The 17,261-nt window shown below is 38.7% G+C and overlaps 2 protein-coding genes across 2 annotated transcripts in view; one reads left to right on the top strand and one right to left on the bottom strand.

Moving 5' to 3' along the window:
- Positions 1–1,051: 1,051 nt before the first annotated feature.
- On the bottom strand, positions 1,052–5,260 carry CALHM4 (calcium homeostasis modulator family member 4). Its single transcript, XM_045865373.2, has 2 exons — positions 4,661–5,260; positions 1,052–1,435 (listed from the first exon to the last, which is right to left on the bottom strand). The coding sequence occupies exons 1-2, from the start codon at positions 5,255–5,257 to the stop codon at positions 1,052–1,054; spliced, it is 981 nt and encodes a 326-aa protein (XP_045721329.1). The 5' UTR covers positions 5,258–5,260.
- Positions 5,261–12,777: 7,517 nt separating this feature from the next.
- Positions 12,778–17,261, top strand: part of TRAPPC3L (trafficking protein particle complex subunit 3L) — a 40,683-nt gene continuing 36,199 nt past the window's right edge. The window contains exons 1-2 of the mRNA XM_045865372.3: positions 12,778–13,086; positions 16,348–16,445. Coding sequence (XP_045721328.1) covers positions 13,045–13,086; positions 16,348–16,445 — 140 coding nt within the window. The 5' untranslated portion in view covers positions 12,778–13,044. The remainder of the gene's footprint in view (positions 13,087–16,347; positions 16,446–17,261) is intronic.

Below are 17,261 nucleotides of genomic sequence, written 5' to 3'. Positions count from 1 at the left end.
CTCATTTTGCTGATTTGGGCCAATGAACCAGTTGCTTAAGTGAATGTGACATCAGGCACAAGACACTACATATATCAGAAATAATCAGATAAATTAGAAAACTCAAATATTAGAGGTGTAAAGTCACAGAAAAGAGCCCGGCAGGTCTCCCCTTTTGGAGTTTTAGGTAATGGATATACAAATGCAGATGTCAGTCTTCGTTCCCCCAATGGATTTTGAGTGCAAGGGTGCAAACTGATCATGAAAAGGCACAGTGTCTCTGTAGTAGAGCACAGAAGGGAAGTTTTCTAGGATAAACTTTGTATGTTGTGGCTATAAAAATGCTCCTAGTGTGGAGGGGCTACAAATAACATTTATGGTGCTAATGATGGTAGAATAATGCATCATCCCCTGGTTATGGCAGAATGACTCAAGACCTTGCATGGGCTTCTCCCTTACATGTTAACCAGTTTAGAAAGGGCTTTTTATTTTAGTCCCCGAAAGGTCAGATATTTAAGATCAAAAGAAGGGACAGAAGCAAGTGAAAAGTTCCTGGATATTATAAAGAGGTAGAAATAAAGAAAACCAGGAATTAGAGACGGGGGAATAGTGATGGGAGACATGGAACACAGAGAAAGGGAGAGAGTAATGTGTGTTGGCACGTATTTTAGGAAAGGCACTGTGCTGAGCACTTTGCTTATATTATCACCTTTAATCCTCACAACAGCTCTATGAAGTAACCATTATGTGCAGATAACAAGATAGCACTCAAAAATATTAGTTTTCACACAGATAACTGAGTAGCAGAACCAAGATTCCCATTCTGATAGGACTTCAAAGTCCATATTGTTTTAATTAAACCAATATAGGCATTACCTGACCACCAAGGAAATTTCAAAAACAGAGATTGGCACAATGATCAGATAAACCGCTTTTGGAAATGGCATCTTGAACGGACTTGTTTAAACAAATATCAGAAGAGACAGAAAAAGGTGAAGAGATTACATTGAAACTCCATCATCATAAAAATAAAGTATCTGTTAGGCAACGTGAACTGTGAGAGCTACTACAATCAAGGTTTTAATTCAATACCTTCGGATTTGCTTTCCTCATTCTCATCCACCCTGTCTCTAAGGAAGCTATAGTGACCTTGCAAGTCCTCACCCATGCAGAGAAGATTGGGTGCTGAAATATCTCTCCAGTCCTGACACGAAGGAATACGGATGTGTCTGACATCTTCCTTTCCAGGAATGAAGCCAAAGAGTTTCTTTATGCGCTGCATGATGAGGAGCCGTGAATGCTGCTTGGCAGCTTGTTCAAAGAGCTCCCTCTCGTTGTGGAGATGGTTGGTCCAGTAGCACTGCTGCAGAGAGGTGAGGGGAGAGCAGCACCTCGCCACGCAGCGGGAGACCAGGGCAGTGATGGTTGCCAAGGTGATCAAAATCCAGCCCAGCATCTTGACAAAATTATTTAAAAGAAAAGCAGAAAACATCAATATAGTGAATATCAAAGGAACAGACACAGTAAGAGGGATTCCTATGAAACTGAGAAGTAAACTGGAAAAAAAAAGTAAACTGTGGGTAAGAAATTTGTTTTTCTGGGGAGACTGGGTGGTTCAGTTCGTTAAGCGTCTGCCTTTGGCTCAGGTCATGATCCCGGGGTCCTGGGATCAAGCCCCACGCCGGGCTCTCTCCTCAGCAGGGAGCCTGCGTCTCCTCCCTCTGCCTGCAGCTTCCCCTGCTTGTCCTCTCTCTATATATCAAATAAATAAATAAAATCTTTTAAAAAAAGAAATGTGTTTTTCTAGTCTTTGAAATAATAGCAAGGTGCTGATCACTTGATATGGATATAGGCATGATGGAGAGAATAAGCCCAACCATTTCAATTTGGTTTGGGGTCTACAAAGGATATTAACCAGTTAACTTGGAATGGATTCCAAGTACTGTCCTTGAAGTGGCAGATGCTACAACCCACCAGTTACTCTTCTGTAGGGTACCTAAATTATTCTTTGGTTTTAGCTCAACTTTCCTCCCCAACCATTAGGTACAGGTCAAGTATCTTTTGGGTGCTTAATAACTATTTGATAATCATGGTGATGAAAATGATGATGTGATAGATAATGGTAGCTTCTTAAGTGCCTTCTTAATAATGTGCTAACAGATATTCATTGATATTTCTTTCTGAGTTGCTTTCCTTTTATTTTTTGTGACCAAAGAAGACCCTTATGTCCCTAAATGGAAAGCACCTTATTATTTTCCTTTTCATTTCCCTCTTCCCTCAAATAGTTATTTGCTACCAGTTTTATGATTCATTTTTGAAATATGCTTTGAAAGGGAAATTAGCTATATTTTACTTGCGATTATTTAGTTCCCTCTTTAAAAGACTGACATAAATGACTGTTTTCTAGTCTTAGAACTATTCTTCTTTTAAATATTCTTTTTTCAATAGTGAGTGATTATTATGTAAAGTGAGAGAGGCAACTTCCACACATATAAGGAAACCAGCCGTCAGCAGCCACAGTCTGGGAGGTGAAGGTCTCTCCCACAGCTTGTGATTCATCAGCAGGCCTGGAATTACCGGTGTGAGCACAACAGGACAGATGCACTCAGTGGAGGCTGAAACCTACAAAGTGACACAGCAATTTAATTTAAGAGAGGCAAGCACAGTGGAGGAAAGGCCATCTGGGATGTCTATTAATTCATCAGCCATCATTTACTGAGTCCCATTTGACCTCCTGCCATGTTCTATACATGGTGGTTGGTTATGGAGACTTAGATGGGAATAATTCTAAGATACATTCACTCTTTCCACAGTCTTTAAGCCTAAAGAGGGAAACAAAATAGCAAGCCAAGAAATATGGTAAAATGTGATAGTTTTTTTATATCAGTAAGCACAACAGGAGAGAAACGAACTCACTTAAGAAAGAGGCATATCAGGGAGTACTTCCCAGAGGAGATGATCTTCAGTTAAATATTAAGGAGTAGTTCGCCAGATGCAAGAAACTGAGGAGAGTTCCGATAAGAGAAGAAGAAAAGAGCATGAAGATTTGGGAGGACCTCAAGAAGCTTGTACTCACAGGGCCATAGGAGTCATGTAGAAAAGTGGTCAGGAGCCGGACACTGAAGGACCTTGTAAGCCGTGAGAAGAATTTGGATTTGGGATTGGGCTGGTAGAAAATCATCAAAGAACTTTATATAGGAATGGCGGGGGGAGGGTGCTCATCATTCAATTTGCATTTAGAAAGATAATTTTGGCATGGCTGTGGAAGGTTGATTGAAATTGGATAAAACTAATGTCAGGAAGCTATTTTAGAATGAGGTATGGGCGGAGAAAGGGTTTGAACTTAATATGATCTTGTGGACAACTCAGAAAAATCAAACAGAAAGACAGTGTATATTCCTCAAATGAGATTGAAGTTCAAGGTGGTTGTGAAAGGCGGCCTGGTGAAATGGAAAGAGTATGACTTTTGAATATCTCAATCAGCCATTTATTACCTCTGTGAACTTATAAGAGTTACATAAACTCTGAGCTTTGGTTTCCTCATCTGTAAAATGGGGTTGATTATACTTCTCTCCTAAAGAGTCTGAGGATTAGAATTAAATGTGAAATATTTATACAGTAAGTGATAAACATATTTTTTTAAGATTTTATTTATTTATTTGACAGAGACACAGTGAGAGAGGGAACACAAGCAGGGGGAGTGGGATAGAGAGAAGCAGGCTTCCCGCTGAGCAGGGAGCCCAATGTGGTGCTCGATCCCAGGACCCTGGGATCATGACCTGAGCCGAAGGCAGACGCTTAACGAATGAGCCACCCAGGCGCCCCTGATAAACGTCTTAATAAATACTAGTTTTGTGGTCGCTGATCCAAAAACATCCACTGGCTGATGGCACTCTGAACCATCAAACTGTCTTTTCACAGAAGTCTGTGTATGCATTAAATAAGACATTTTATTTTCACTTTAAGAAAATCTTACCCCAAATCCTTCGGAGAAAGTGATGAATGTCAATGACTCTTTCTGTATTGACAAAATGCACTTTTACACTTCTTAAATTTAACCTGTAAGTGCAGTAGATACAGGCCTTTTCCCTGCCTCATCTCACCCCCTCACATAAACTAGTCTAAGGATATTAAATTTAGAGCCATCCCTGGCATTTACTTTAATCATAATTAAGCTTCCTCTAATTTTAGATAAACTTTTAATACACAAGAATGAATATTTCAGAATATGCAAGATGGAATGAAGTAATACCCTATGTGGCAATAATAATTTTAATAACAATATCTAAAATTTATTGTTCTTAATATGGATTGTGGACATGATGCTGAGCTCTTTGATGTATTAGCTCATTTATTACTCACCCCAACCTTATGTGGTAGATCCTATTAATATCTCCATTTTATGGCGGAGAAAAGTGAAGCATGGATAAGTTCTATAACTTGCTCAAGGTTTTGCAGGTTAATAAATGGCAAAGCAAGATTCAAACACAGGTCTGCTGACTCCGAAGCCCAACATCCTAACCGTATCTATATAGCCGCTCAGTGGAAATCACTCTGATGAACGGCATCAAGTTTGTGTTCTATATTCAGATAATATGAGAAGCAGTAGGAATGTGAAATGTTTCCAATGGCTGCCATTAAGATGGGATAGCGTAGCAAGAAAAAAAAATCAGGAACTTACTTGTGACTGGTATCTGTGCAGAAGACCTACTTCATCTCTTACCAGGATCATGTCGGATGGAACCGATTTGCCACATGGAAACCCAGCTAGGACCTCTTTCCGTTTGCTGGCGCTGACGTTGTCAAACACTGGGTAATGGTCCACAGATGCGAATTCACTTGCCGCACATTCATAGTAGGTACCTGTCAGCAGGGTTATGGCCAGCCATGTTAATGGGGCAATGAGTGCCCTCCCGGTGATGCTGAAGAACCGAAGACAAGCGAGCTTGCGCTCCAGGGGGCTGATTCTCCGCTGTGGAGGGCCACAGCTGCAGCAGTATTCACTGCTCATGGTCCACATCTGGCTTCTCAGAGCATAGCCAGCAACCAGAAGGATCAAGGCTGGAATGACTAGAAAAGCAGAACCGTAGCAGAAATTTTTTCCAGCCTGACAGGGACATCTGAATGTGAAAGAAGAGCAAAGCTGTTGCCCACCAGTGGTCAAAGCAGCAATTAAAAAATTGATAAATGTTCCACTTCTCTGCAGGGAAGATATGATATTGTTGAGAGTCGGGCTCATCGTTGGGAAGCTCTGACACAAATGGCCCTTTCTGATCATTAGACTCCACCAGCTGTAACCATTTTATGGGACCTTACTGGTTTAACTGGCTGGGTCAAGCGATCCAACATCCTCATATGTTTAAAGGATTCTAGCATCTTTCCTCGTGTACTTTGTGAACGCTGAGCTAATAAATGCACTTCAGATTCCAGCTGGAAGAAGCTAGAGGAGAGATTCCTTTGAACTTGGTACGGGTGACAGGAGAAACAGCTGCTGCGTATCTTCCCACTGAAAAGAGAATGGTCTGCTTGCAAAGCAAAACTGCTGTCATCTTTCCATATGCTGCTTTGTGTGGCAAGACACCAGCAAATAGAGCATTGGGAGCAAAACAGAGAACATTCTTAACCCTGTGCTAGACCAGGATTAGGTACATAAAATTATGATATAAGGCATAACAGAAATTATGAAATAATAGAGCAATCCAAACTTTAGGGCTGTCTGGAACATCCATAACCTAAGAGTTCTGCCAGAAGATCCCAAAAGCTTTCCCCAAAAGAAGAACAAGACTTGGGCACCCCCTAAAGCCAAATCACAACAAAAACATTCCAACTTTGCATAAAAATGCACTTGAATTGACAGAATGTGATATAATAACATGTTGCTTTATAAGTTAAGTTGCAAATTTGTTTATATGCTATCTTTTTGTTACATGAAAATGTGATCCTTAGGTATTGGTAAAATTATATATCTATAAAAAGAAAATGATCAAATATGTAAGGTGTTTTCTATATTTAATCAGAAAATATTTATTATATGACTTCTATATAAAAGGGACTGGACTAGCCTTGGTTGGGCTAATAAAAAGTGAATAAGATACAAATTTCTCTTCTCAAACTCTCAACTGGGTGTGGTTAAATACATAATTAGTGAATTGAAACATAATGCTGAGGAATTCACCTGAAGTACAGTATAAGTATTACAGTATAAAATATTTTAAAAACTAATTCAAGGAAATAGAAGACAGATTAAGCAACTCCGTAATAGGAGTTCCAGAAGGAAAAAAAAAAAGAAGGGATAGGCAGAGAAACAATATTTGAAGAGAAGTTACTGAGAATTTGGCAGAATCAAAGAAAGTTCTCACATCAGAAGAGTGTTAGATGTTCTGAGCAGTGTAAATAAAGATAAATCCACATATAAACACACCATAGTAAAACTGCAGAGTGTGAAACATGAAGAAGAAATGTTATTAAAAGCTACCAGAAAGAAGAGACACATAAGCTACAAAAGAATGACCTTAGACGGAGGAGAGAGTTCTCATTAGCAACACTAGAGACCAGAGGCAATATCTTCAGAATGCTTAGTGCCAGATAGGATATCGCTCAAGGCAGAACAAAGTAAAGATACATATGTTAATTTTAAAAAGAGATACATAAAGACTAGGGGAATTTACCACTCACAGGGTCTCATAAAGAGCATTATTAAAGGATATATTTCAACAAGGAGAAAAATGAACTCTAAGGAAAGATATAAGACAAAAAATAATAATGATACAAATATGATATTTTTAAGTTATTTACTTATTAGCTGTAGAATTACTTTTTTACTTTAAGAGACAGAACTAAGGTAATACATGGTTATAATAAGATATTACTGTGCAAATGGCTAAAATTAAGAAGACTGACCATACCAAATATTGGTGAAGCTTGCAGAGTAACTGGAACTCTCTCTCTCTCTCTCTTTTTTTTTTATTTTTTAAGATTTATTTATTTATTTTAGGGCACCTAGCTCAGTCGGTTAAGTGTCTGCCGTCGGTTAAGTGTCTGCCCTCGGTTCAGGTCATGATCTCAGAGTCCTGGGATGGAGCCTGCTTCTCCCTCTCCCTCCGCCCCCCTGCCTGCTTGTGTTCTCTCTGTTGCTCTCTCTCTCCCAAATCTTTTAAAAAAGATTTTATTTATTTAAGAGAGAGAGAGAGAGAGAGCGTGGCAGGGAGGGGCGGAGGAAGGAGAGAGAAAATCTCAAGCAGACTCCATGCTGAGCATGGAGCCCAACTTGGGGCTTGATCTCAACACCCTGAGATCATGACCTGCGCCAAAATCAAGAGTCAGATGCTTAACCAGCTGAGCCACCCAGGTTCTCCCAGAGTAACTGGAACTCTTATACAATGATGGTTGGAATATAAAATGGAATAACCACTTTGGAAAATTGTCAGTTTCTTTAAAAGTTAACTATGTACCCATTATACAATACGGTCATTTACCTACTAGTTACTCGCTCAAGAGAAATGAAAGCATAAGTCCACATGAAAACTTGTACTTGAATATCCACAGTAGTTTTGTAATACCTGCAAACCGGAAACAACACAAATGTCCATCAAGAGGTGAGTAGATATACAACAAATTGTTGTATATCCATATGATGAATACTACTCGGCAAGATAAAAGGAATAAACTATTGATACATACTATAAGAAGAATGAATTCAAAAGAATATCCTGAATTAAAGAATTTAAGCAAAGGAGCACATGATGTATGACTCTATCTAAAATTCTAAAAGATGCAAATTAATTGATACTGACAGAAAATAAACCAGTGCTTGCCTAAGGAGTGGAGGAGGAGAAATAAGAAGAGAGTGATTACCAAGGGGCATGAGAAGACTTTCAAGGGTTGTATCATTTTGTACCGATAGGATTTTAATATAAGCCATTGAGAGGAGATTTCTTACTTTCATTTACCAAGAGAAGAGGGCATGCCAGACCACACGGGGAAGCACCAGGTTTGGTCAGGAGGCAGAAAGGAAGACAGGAGACCCTATGCCAGAGCTTTTATTGGGATTTTCTTGGTAAAGGCAAGGTAAGGCAGGGGAAACAGCGTACGATTGGCTAGTTTAAATAATTCTGGTGGGCTTTGGGACATAAGCGTTGTCACTGCTGGTCTAGTACCTGGTCCTGGGTTGATCTAGGGCAGGGGAAACATTGGTTTGATGTATGAGAGCAGATAAGAAGGTGGTTCCAGGTATGGGCTCTGGATCGCATGGGAGATACAAACTGCTTTGGCTGTTATTGTGGTCCTGTAATTAATGGATGCCAACTAGACAAAGAATCTAAGATAACACAGTTAAAACAGGGGTAATGGAAATGTTAATTATATTGATTAATTTGATGGCTTCAGGGGTGTATACATAAGCCCAAACTCATCAAATTGTAAATCAATTCATATTTCATTAAAGCAGTAAAATTTTAAGTATGATTATTAAATAATTAAAATTTGGTGTATAGATGATTCAAAAGCAGGAAAGAAAAAGGGAATATTAACTGGAAAAGAGATTGTAAGCAAAGGGAAAATGATGGTAAGAAGAAAACACAAAATAATGGTAAAAATGAGACCAAACACACCAATAATCACACACACACAATTTTAAATACCTAACAATTACCGTGTGCTTACGACATGCCAGGCACTGTTCTAAGAACTATGATGAGGTACTAATATTATCCTCAACTTGTTTACAGATGAGAAAACTGAGGCGTGAAGAGATTGAGGAAATTGCACAGGGTCATGCAGAGATGATGGAAGAATCAGGGTTAGGAGCCGGTGGTCTGGTACACACATTTCACCACCATACCAAAGTGGGAGTAAACTTACCTCCAGAGTGATTAAAAAACAGAGTCATACTGCTTACAAGGGACACACCTAAAACTAGACCACACACAAAGCTTGAAAAATAAAGGTATTAGAATATATTTAACTGGGAATAATAATATTAAAATAAGGCAAAACTGAACTAAAGGCAAAAAGTGTCAAAAGGCTAATTTGGAACACTCCATTATAATAAAAGGAAAAATCCATTATGAAGATAAAACAATTGTCAACTTGTATGTCTGTGACTGCATAACTTTAAAATACATAAAGCAAAAGCTGATCAAGGTATAAGGACACTTCTCATAATCAGAGATTTTAACCATATCTTTATCAGAAATGATTAAGTTAACATTAGGATCTAAAGGATGTGAACAACAAGCAAGCTTTATCTAAGGTGTATGTAGTATTCCATCACAGTATTTCCATTCCATTTCATTAGTAACGTCCAATAACAAAGAAACAGATGAATAAACCACAGAAATAGAATGCTATAGACTAGGGGTGAACCATATAGGGCTCATAGACTAAACTGGCCCACTGCCTGTTTTCTATGGCTTGTGAGCTAAGAATGGTTTTTACATCTTAACACAGTTGGGAAAAAAAAAATTGTTCAGTATTTTATAACATGTGAAATTACATGAAACTCAAATCTCCATGTTTACAGATAAAATTTTATTGGCACATAGGCACACTTCTTCCTGAATTGTCTATGGCTGCTTTCCCACCACAATAGCAGAGTTGAGGGGTTGTGACAGAGTTCATATGTCCATAAAATTTAAAATATCTACTCTCTGGCTCTTTACAGAAGAAGTCTGCTGACCTCAGCTATAGAGGCTGTGAAAATAAACTAGCTAGAGCGACAGCTGTAGATACAGATAAATCTTAACCAATAACTGGGAAGGAAAAATGCAAGCTGTAGGATATGCACAGTATGACAAATTAGGTAGTTTTGAAACAAAATGATATTACATATTCTTTGTGGTTACCAACATATGTAGAATTTAAAAACATGAATAGGAATGATAAATACCAAGTTCTGTGTAGCGGTGACCCCTGAGGAGGACAGAGTAGAATTCAGGAGGGTGCTGGCTATTTCAACTCTTATCGGTACTGCGTCATTGCTTACAACAGAGCCTGAAGTATATCTAGCAGCTCGTTCAGTAGAGCTTGGTAGTAAGAACCACATCTTCCTTATGTTTGTAATTTCCAATTTTAAAAGTTCATTTCGTGGAACATATGGGAAGTGAGGAAGCAGAGAAGGAAAATGTAGACCACTCTTTCAGGGAAGAATGCAGGAAAGGATGGAGCATTCATTGATGAGAAATCACTGTTGAGGCATCAATGTCTTGCCGTAAAGGAGTTTGTTGATAACAAATTCTTAAGTTTTTATTGTTGTTCACAGTCAAAAGAACTAATGACTTCCTCAGGGGTACCTGTGTGTAACTTGTCCGTGATTGTGAAGGATTACATCTATGACTGATCAATTTCCTTTGGGCCTTTGTAACCAAATGGTCTTTATGCTAAAGAGAGCTTGCTGTCAGCTGTCTATCCAACATATAAAATGTCTATCCGTCAGTGGAGACCCGGCAGCTCATTCACTGAGGACGTGCTGACACACCGACAGGGAGATCAGATCTGACAGCTAGAGCAGTCCTGGGGGGAGGGGGGCTGCTGAGCATATCATCACTCATTTTACATAAAGAAGTTTGGTTAAAATAAACACGAAAAGCAGCCTTAAATAGAAAAAGAAGTTGCAAAAAGATAACAAGCTCCCAGTGCAGATGTGACGGCCATGCCTGATAGTTTGTGGGGGATCTCAGATGATGATAACACGCTGACGGATCGGTGCTGCCCTCTGTTAGCACCTCCCCGGTCTCTACCCAGCTGCCCAGGTACCTCCCAGGGGACCACTCTCAGGGAGTGACCCAGTTCATCATCTCCTTGCACTGGTTGCTTTGCAGTCCACTATGATGACACTGAGGATCGCATCATTCTCCCAACGCCGGCTCCGAATTCTGGCCTAGGCTTCCAAAAGAACTCTTAATAAAAGAGCAAAAACTTTTCCTCTGCATTATTTTGCAATGATTCCTCTTTCTAGTTTGCTGCCAGAACAGATATTCTCTATCAGCTCCCTGTTTGAAACATACCCTCCCTCTGCACTTTCTTCTCTTTAGGTGAAGAAAGTGGAGAAAAGACAGGGCCTGGGGCACAGCAGGCTTCCTGGGATCCCAAGAGCTGCTGAAGGCTGGTGGGTTTCACAGTCTGAACATCAGCAAACCAGCGTCCAGCGCCCTGGCCGCAGCTGTGTTTGTGCTGGCTGTGCTCTCGAGAGGGAATGCCAGACAGGGACTCCTTCCTTAAACGCCGTGCTCCTGGACGAAGGGGCAGGAGAGAGGGGGAGGCTGTCAGCCCAGCAGAGGATCTGGCTCCTAGGTACCTGAGATGTCTGAATCCTCATGGTGGCCCTGATGTCTCCATAGCACAGCCATTATGGTTTAGTGAAATTGATTTCAGTATCACCACTCCCCACCCACCAAGCACACAGGCCTTTTCTCTGTTTTTCTCAGAACCCAGCATCGCCCCCACACTACGCTCAGCAATGGGCTCTCTACCATACCTTAGTAGCTATTGGGAGTCTACCTGTGAAATATTTTGCTCTAACATGGATTGTGTACAATAGAAAAAAATGTTTGATTTGGGGTCAGCAACTTGAGCCAAAATCCCTCTTTGTTGCCGACTACCCAGCAACTTTGAGCAAATTTCTCAACGTGACTTTTAGATTCTCATCCTAGAAAATGGTAATGATTACAGTACTATTTCACAGATGGTAGTCAAATTAAAATGAGATAAAGTGAAAACCGTGCTGTAAATTGTAAACTTATAAATTTAAGGTGTTGTTACTCTACCAGTGAAAAGCACCCCCCCACACACACCACCCCCCAGCCAAACTGACTTTTCCTGGGAATAGAGTCATGGAACACAGGCACTAATAGGAATACCCTAAATATTGTAGAACCCCATTCGATATACTCACCGACGAGAAAAATCTACAGTAACTAGTGTTTCTATAATGCATTATAACGTGTTTTATAGCACACATTACCTCTTTGATACTCACAATTATTCTGTGAAGTGGGTTTTATTATTGCCAGTTTGCAAATGTGGAAACTGAGCCATAGAACAATAAAATGGCTTGTCCAAAGTCACACAGCCAGTAAATGGTAGAACTGCAGCTCAGCCTGAGACTTCCAAATTCTCCTAGTCTGTCACTTTATAGCAAGAATTTTCTAGAACACACAGGGCTAATTGACTCAGATGGTAAGAAGTAGGAAGTGACTTTCTTAAATTGAGTCTTAGGCTTCTATTTCTGGAAGTGTTTTGGTCCTCCATGCCCTGCATGGAGTTGTCAAGATGGGGGAGTTTCTCGTGTTAACTTTAAATGTCTATACTCCTACATAAATAGAGGTTTCAATAGCTAACATCTCAGGGACTATCAAAAGAAAGCTAAGGGCTTGCTTTCTCTGCCAGAATCATTATACATTACTAAACTGTAGAACACCCATTTTGAGCAACAGTTTTAAGGAAAAAATACCAACACCCCAAATCCATCATTCCTTAAAACTGCTGCTTATGAAAACAAAAGTATCAGATATATTTGAATTCTGTAATCATGCAAGATGGGGGTCTGTGATACCCATTAGAGTTGTTCATTAGGTTTGAACCCAAGATGTAGTACCTACAGATTGCTGATCCTGTCTCAAATTCACACAACAATCAATACAAAGACTAAATAATGCTAACATTTAGATCTATCTTGGATTGTGAAGGTTTCTGTTTGTGATTTTTAGAACAATGCCTTGGCATGAGAGCAAAACACCACTCTTATACTCCCTTGGGCTAAAGAATTTTCAGTAGCTGGTGCCTCTGATCAGACTTCCCACTATCAGCTTTCATGCCTCTAGGTTACAACTTGTACTCACAAGTGAAGCAGTATTTGATCGGTGGCAAGGTACGTGCTCATAAGCCCGTCCTGCTCATGATTGTTTTCCTCTTCAGCTCAGCAAAGAACATCAGGAGAGTGCAGAAGTGGCACTCTTGTCTCCAAGGAAGAAGGAACGTGCAAAAACAGGACGACAGGGATGGATACACCTCTAAAGTAAAAGCTGACGAAAAGAAATCGAAGATCGCATTCTTCATCTCTCAAGCACCATGTCTCGCCCTGCACACAGAAGACCAGAATACCATAAAATCGTAAGATCTTTTTCTAAACATATTCTCAAAGAGGCCTTTCTTCTACTTCAAAGGAAATGTTTTCTTGAGTGATTTCTGATTTATTTCAAAAGGTGACACTACCCATAGACTTTTTTTCAGTGGAGCAAGGAAGTGTTTAGTGGAGTGGATCATAAATCACACCTCTGGGAATAGTACAATGCTCTCTAACACACTGTAACAGAATAATTGAGTCTTTATACAGATTTTAGGGTTTTCTTTTGTGACTAATTAGATCTATAACGTGTCAAATTTATCTCTTGTGCCTGACAGAAAATACGGAAAGATAAAGCAATTCTTTGTATTTCATACTTCGTGAACTAGGAAATGAAATGTATATAAAATATATAAAAAATAGTGATTATGTGTTAAATTAATGGGAACAGATCAGCAAAAAACTCAGCATTAAAAGATTGCCTTTAGAAATGTATTTCTTTGTCTTAAATGTAAGTATCTATTATTATAATTTGGTATGTGCTATTATCCTTTCTATATATTCCAAGCTCAGAGTTATTTTTCAAAACTTAATTACTTGTATATTAGCTTTGGATAAACTTCTTCTTTAATCCTCTCAGAAGTTACAGATGTGAAAATTTATCGTTATGTTTAAAGTTCTTTTAATTATTTCAGGAAACTGATGAGCACTGAAGAAAATTAAGTAATTTCAGTTATGGGAACTTGGAATTGTATGATTAACTGTCACACCCCAGTTGGGAATGCCTCCAGATGGCCCCTCTGGCATTCTGGGATCTTGATTTATTTTATGTGGGGTTCTGAAATACTAAAAGATACTGCAGAGTGCACCTAAATCACTTCATTTACGTGTCAGTTAAAACACACTTTTATCCTAATGTATCCAAAGTCTCAAATAACTAATGGTGTTCTGTTTTTCATATGTGAAAATGACTGTTTTTATTGTTTTATAAACTGTGAAGATAAATTTTATGTTGACATTTTCTGTGACCGGGTGTATGGATTTGAGACCTACTGGACATGTAGCTCAAGGTACAGCCTTTTACGAGGACACAGAATGGAAAAACTGGCCCTTGTGGGTATTGAACTTGAAACTTAGCTGCAAGTAAACTGTAGATAGTATTCACCCATCAGAATAAGAGAGAAAGAGGAAGAAGAAAATGCCATGATTTCAGTTTGGTCGTATTATAAATGGGCATAATGCTGATGCTCTGGCATGTAAGTAGGGTATAATTTCATTTCCTTTTATCTCTTTTTCAAATTCTGCTTTTGTTGCTAGTGGCAATAACTACATTATTCTTTCTGTCTCTCTCCTTCAACCGTTGCTTATTTTTATGCTGTGCTCTTACCACATAGCAGTAATTTATCTTCTGTGGTGGCTCCGTATATGTTGAGAAGATATTTCATGTATAATTTACAGACATTTCTTATAGTGTATGATTAGGTTTTTTGAGTTAAATAAGAACAGAATTAAAATTGAATATATTGTGACCCTTTAGTGATTTAACAATATTTTTGTTAAAATCACTTGCTTTATATTTGTTTTCTAGTAGAAATATTAACATACTTATTATTTTCTATACCTGACTCATAGAGATTAGTCCTTAACGTAATGTCAATTAGTGTATCTAATGTATATTCTACACCCACTTATGACATTTTGATTTATATTTCTAACATAAATGATGTCCACATATGGACATAATTTTGTAACTATAATTATTTAGATTCTATCCATTTGAAACTTATTTAGTTATAACAAATATTGTATCTGCTTAAAGAAACATATTTGTCATAGTATAAACCCATGTATAGGGAGGTGGACTCTGGTGGTAGTGGGTAAATTTAGGAAGTATTTTGATCAAAATTATATAACACTTACAGAAGTTACTTTGTTGAATAATTTTATTGATTTGTTTAACCATTTCTGCCTGTGCCTTAAAAAAAAAAAAGAATACATCTTATCAGGTCATATGTTACCCTCCATGTTAGGCTACCCAAGATACCTGGGTCTAGAGGTAAAAACACCTCTTCTAACCTGGAATCCACATTTAGCTTTTCATGTAAATACAAGATTATGCAAGAAGTAAGATTATTTTCCACAGTGGTTCCCCTTCGTGCCTCCCTGTTCCACCCACCTCTACTCCAAATAGGCCTTCTTTTGTGCACCTCAAAGGTAATTGCTATGTCAGAGTGGAGCTTGCAGTCTCAGGCTCCACCCTGGCTCTGCCAATTGATGGCTCATTGGCCAAGTCACTCACTCCTCCTAGGTCTTATTCCCTCCTCTGTAGGACTAAGAGCACTGGAATAAATTATCCCTAGTATCTCCATCCCTTTCTTACATAGTATTCAATAGCAGAAGCAAAACAGAGAGACTTTGTCAGATGGATTGATTGAGATTTGTGTGTTCTGTTTCCCATACTTTCAACCTCTCTATGCTAAACCAAACCTAAACTATTCTTAGTTGTAGTTTTCATATTCAGTTCACTCTGAAAATAGGCCATATTTTGGAGATCTATAAGGAAAGTACAAATTCTCCTTTTTTCACTAAGTATAAATAAAACAACATCTCACAAATTTGCTGCTACAGTTGGGTTCATCCTGATGGTCTCCTTGGCAGATCTGGAACCCATTAGGGATTGTGCAAACTCATGAGAAGTCTCAACCAATTATTCCTTCCAGCTGAAAACATGGTCGGCCGATACCAAAGGCTATTCTAGAACAACGGAAATTTATATTAGCAATTATTTTTTTAAAAACCTTGCCCCATGATAATACCTTGCAAGCTATATACTATTAGCAAATGCATAGAAAGATTTCTCCTGTTAAGAAATTTATTCCATTTCAGAGGCGCCTGGGTGGCTCAGTTGGTTAAGCGACTGCCTTCGGCTCAGGTCATGATCCTGGAGTCCCGGGATCGAGTCCCGCATCGGACTCCCTGCTCGGCAGGGAGTCTGCTTCTCCCTCTGACCCTCCTCCCTCTCATGCTCTGTCTCTCATTCTCTCTCTCGCAAATAAATAAAAAATTAAAAAAAAAAAAAGAAATTTATTCCATTTCACAGCTCTTTTCTTATCAGCGATGGATCCAAATATAGGTACAGCTTGTTCTCAGAAGTCAAAATTGTTGCAATAATTAGTAGGAGGGTGGGAAAAAATGAGCAGATGATCTCAAAGGCTGCTTGCAATTGGAACATTTTGTTAAAAAAAAAATAGAGTAGCACAATGTCCATAGCTTTGCCTATAAAGTAAAACCAACCCTTTTTTCTCTAGAACAAAGATCTCTTTGTCCTCACCTATGGAGCTCTGGTTGCCCAACTGTGTAAAGATTATGAAAAAGATGAAGATGTGAACAAATATTTAGATAAAATGTAAGTAGAAGTCTTTTATTCTCATGGAATGTATATTGTTAATATCCTCTGAATTTTGCCCACTTCTAATGACTTTGCCCTACTTCACGGGCTCTTCTATGATTTCAGTGAATCACGTTTTAAAGCTGACCATCATTTCTGACAATGGCCATTTGGGTTGTGTAAAGCATAAAGTAAGAGGAAGGAAACTTTTTTCTATGAAAATCAAGCATGGGACATATTCTTTTTAGTTCAAAATCATTTCTTTGCTAGTCACTTGTAAGCAAAAGTATGGTAAAACATTGTTTTTTTAACAATGTTATGGATCATCAAATTTGATTCTTTTCAGCAGTCTTTTGTTCTAAGATAACTCCTTCTAATATAAACATATGCTTATGTAAGTATAGACCATCTTTGGAGGGATATGCCAAAAATTGCTAATGGCAGTTGCCTGAGAGAACTTGGAGACAAGGGATTACCCATAGAAGAGAGATTTACTTTTTTCTATGCAGTGTTTTTATTGTTTGAATGCTTTTACCATTGCTATGCTTTACTTAAAAATATATTAAAGGGAGAAACCCACCCTTTCCTTTTTTCTTATTATATTATGTTCATCACCATACATTACATCATTAGTTTTTGATGTACTGTTCAATGATTCATTATTCGCGTATAACACCCAGTGCTCCATGCAGAACGTGCCCTCTTTAATACCCATCACCAGGCTAACCCATCCTCCCACCACCCTCCTCTCTAGAACCCTCAGTTTGTTTCTCAGAGTCCATAGTCTCTCATGGTTCATCTCCCCCTCCGATTTCCCCCCTTCATTCTTCCCCT

The sequence above is a fragment of the Mirounga angustirostris genome, unplaced genomic scaffold (genome assembly GCF_029215605.1).
Source record: "Mirounga angustirostris isolate CCGP_5_RB_7025 unplaced genomic scaffold, mMirAng1.0.hap1 SCAF_8, whole genome shotgun sequence".
NCBI classification, from domain to species: domain Eukaryota; kingdom Metazoa; phylum Chordata; class Mammalia; order Carnivora; family Phocidae; genus Mirounga; species Mirounga angustirostris.
The sequence above is the reverse complement of the archived record's forward strand: the minus strand, read 5'-3'. Positions and strand labels throughout refer to the sequence as shown.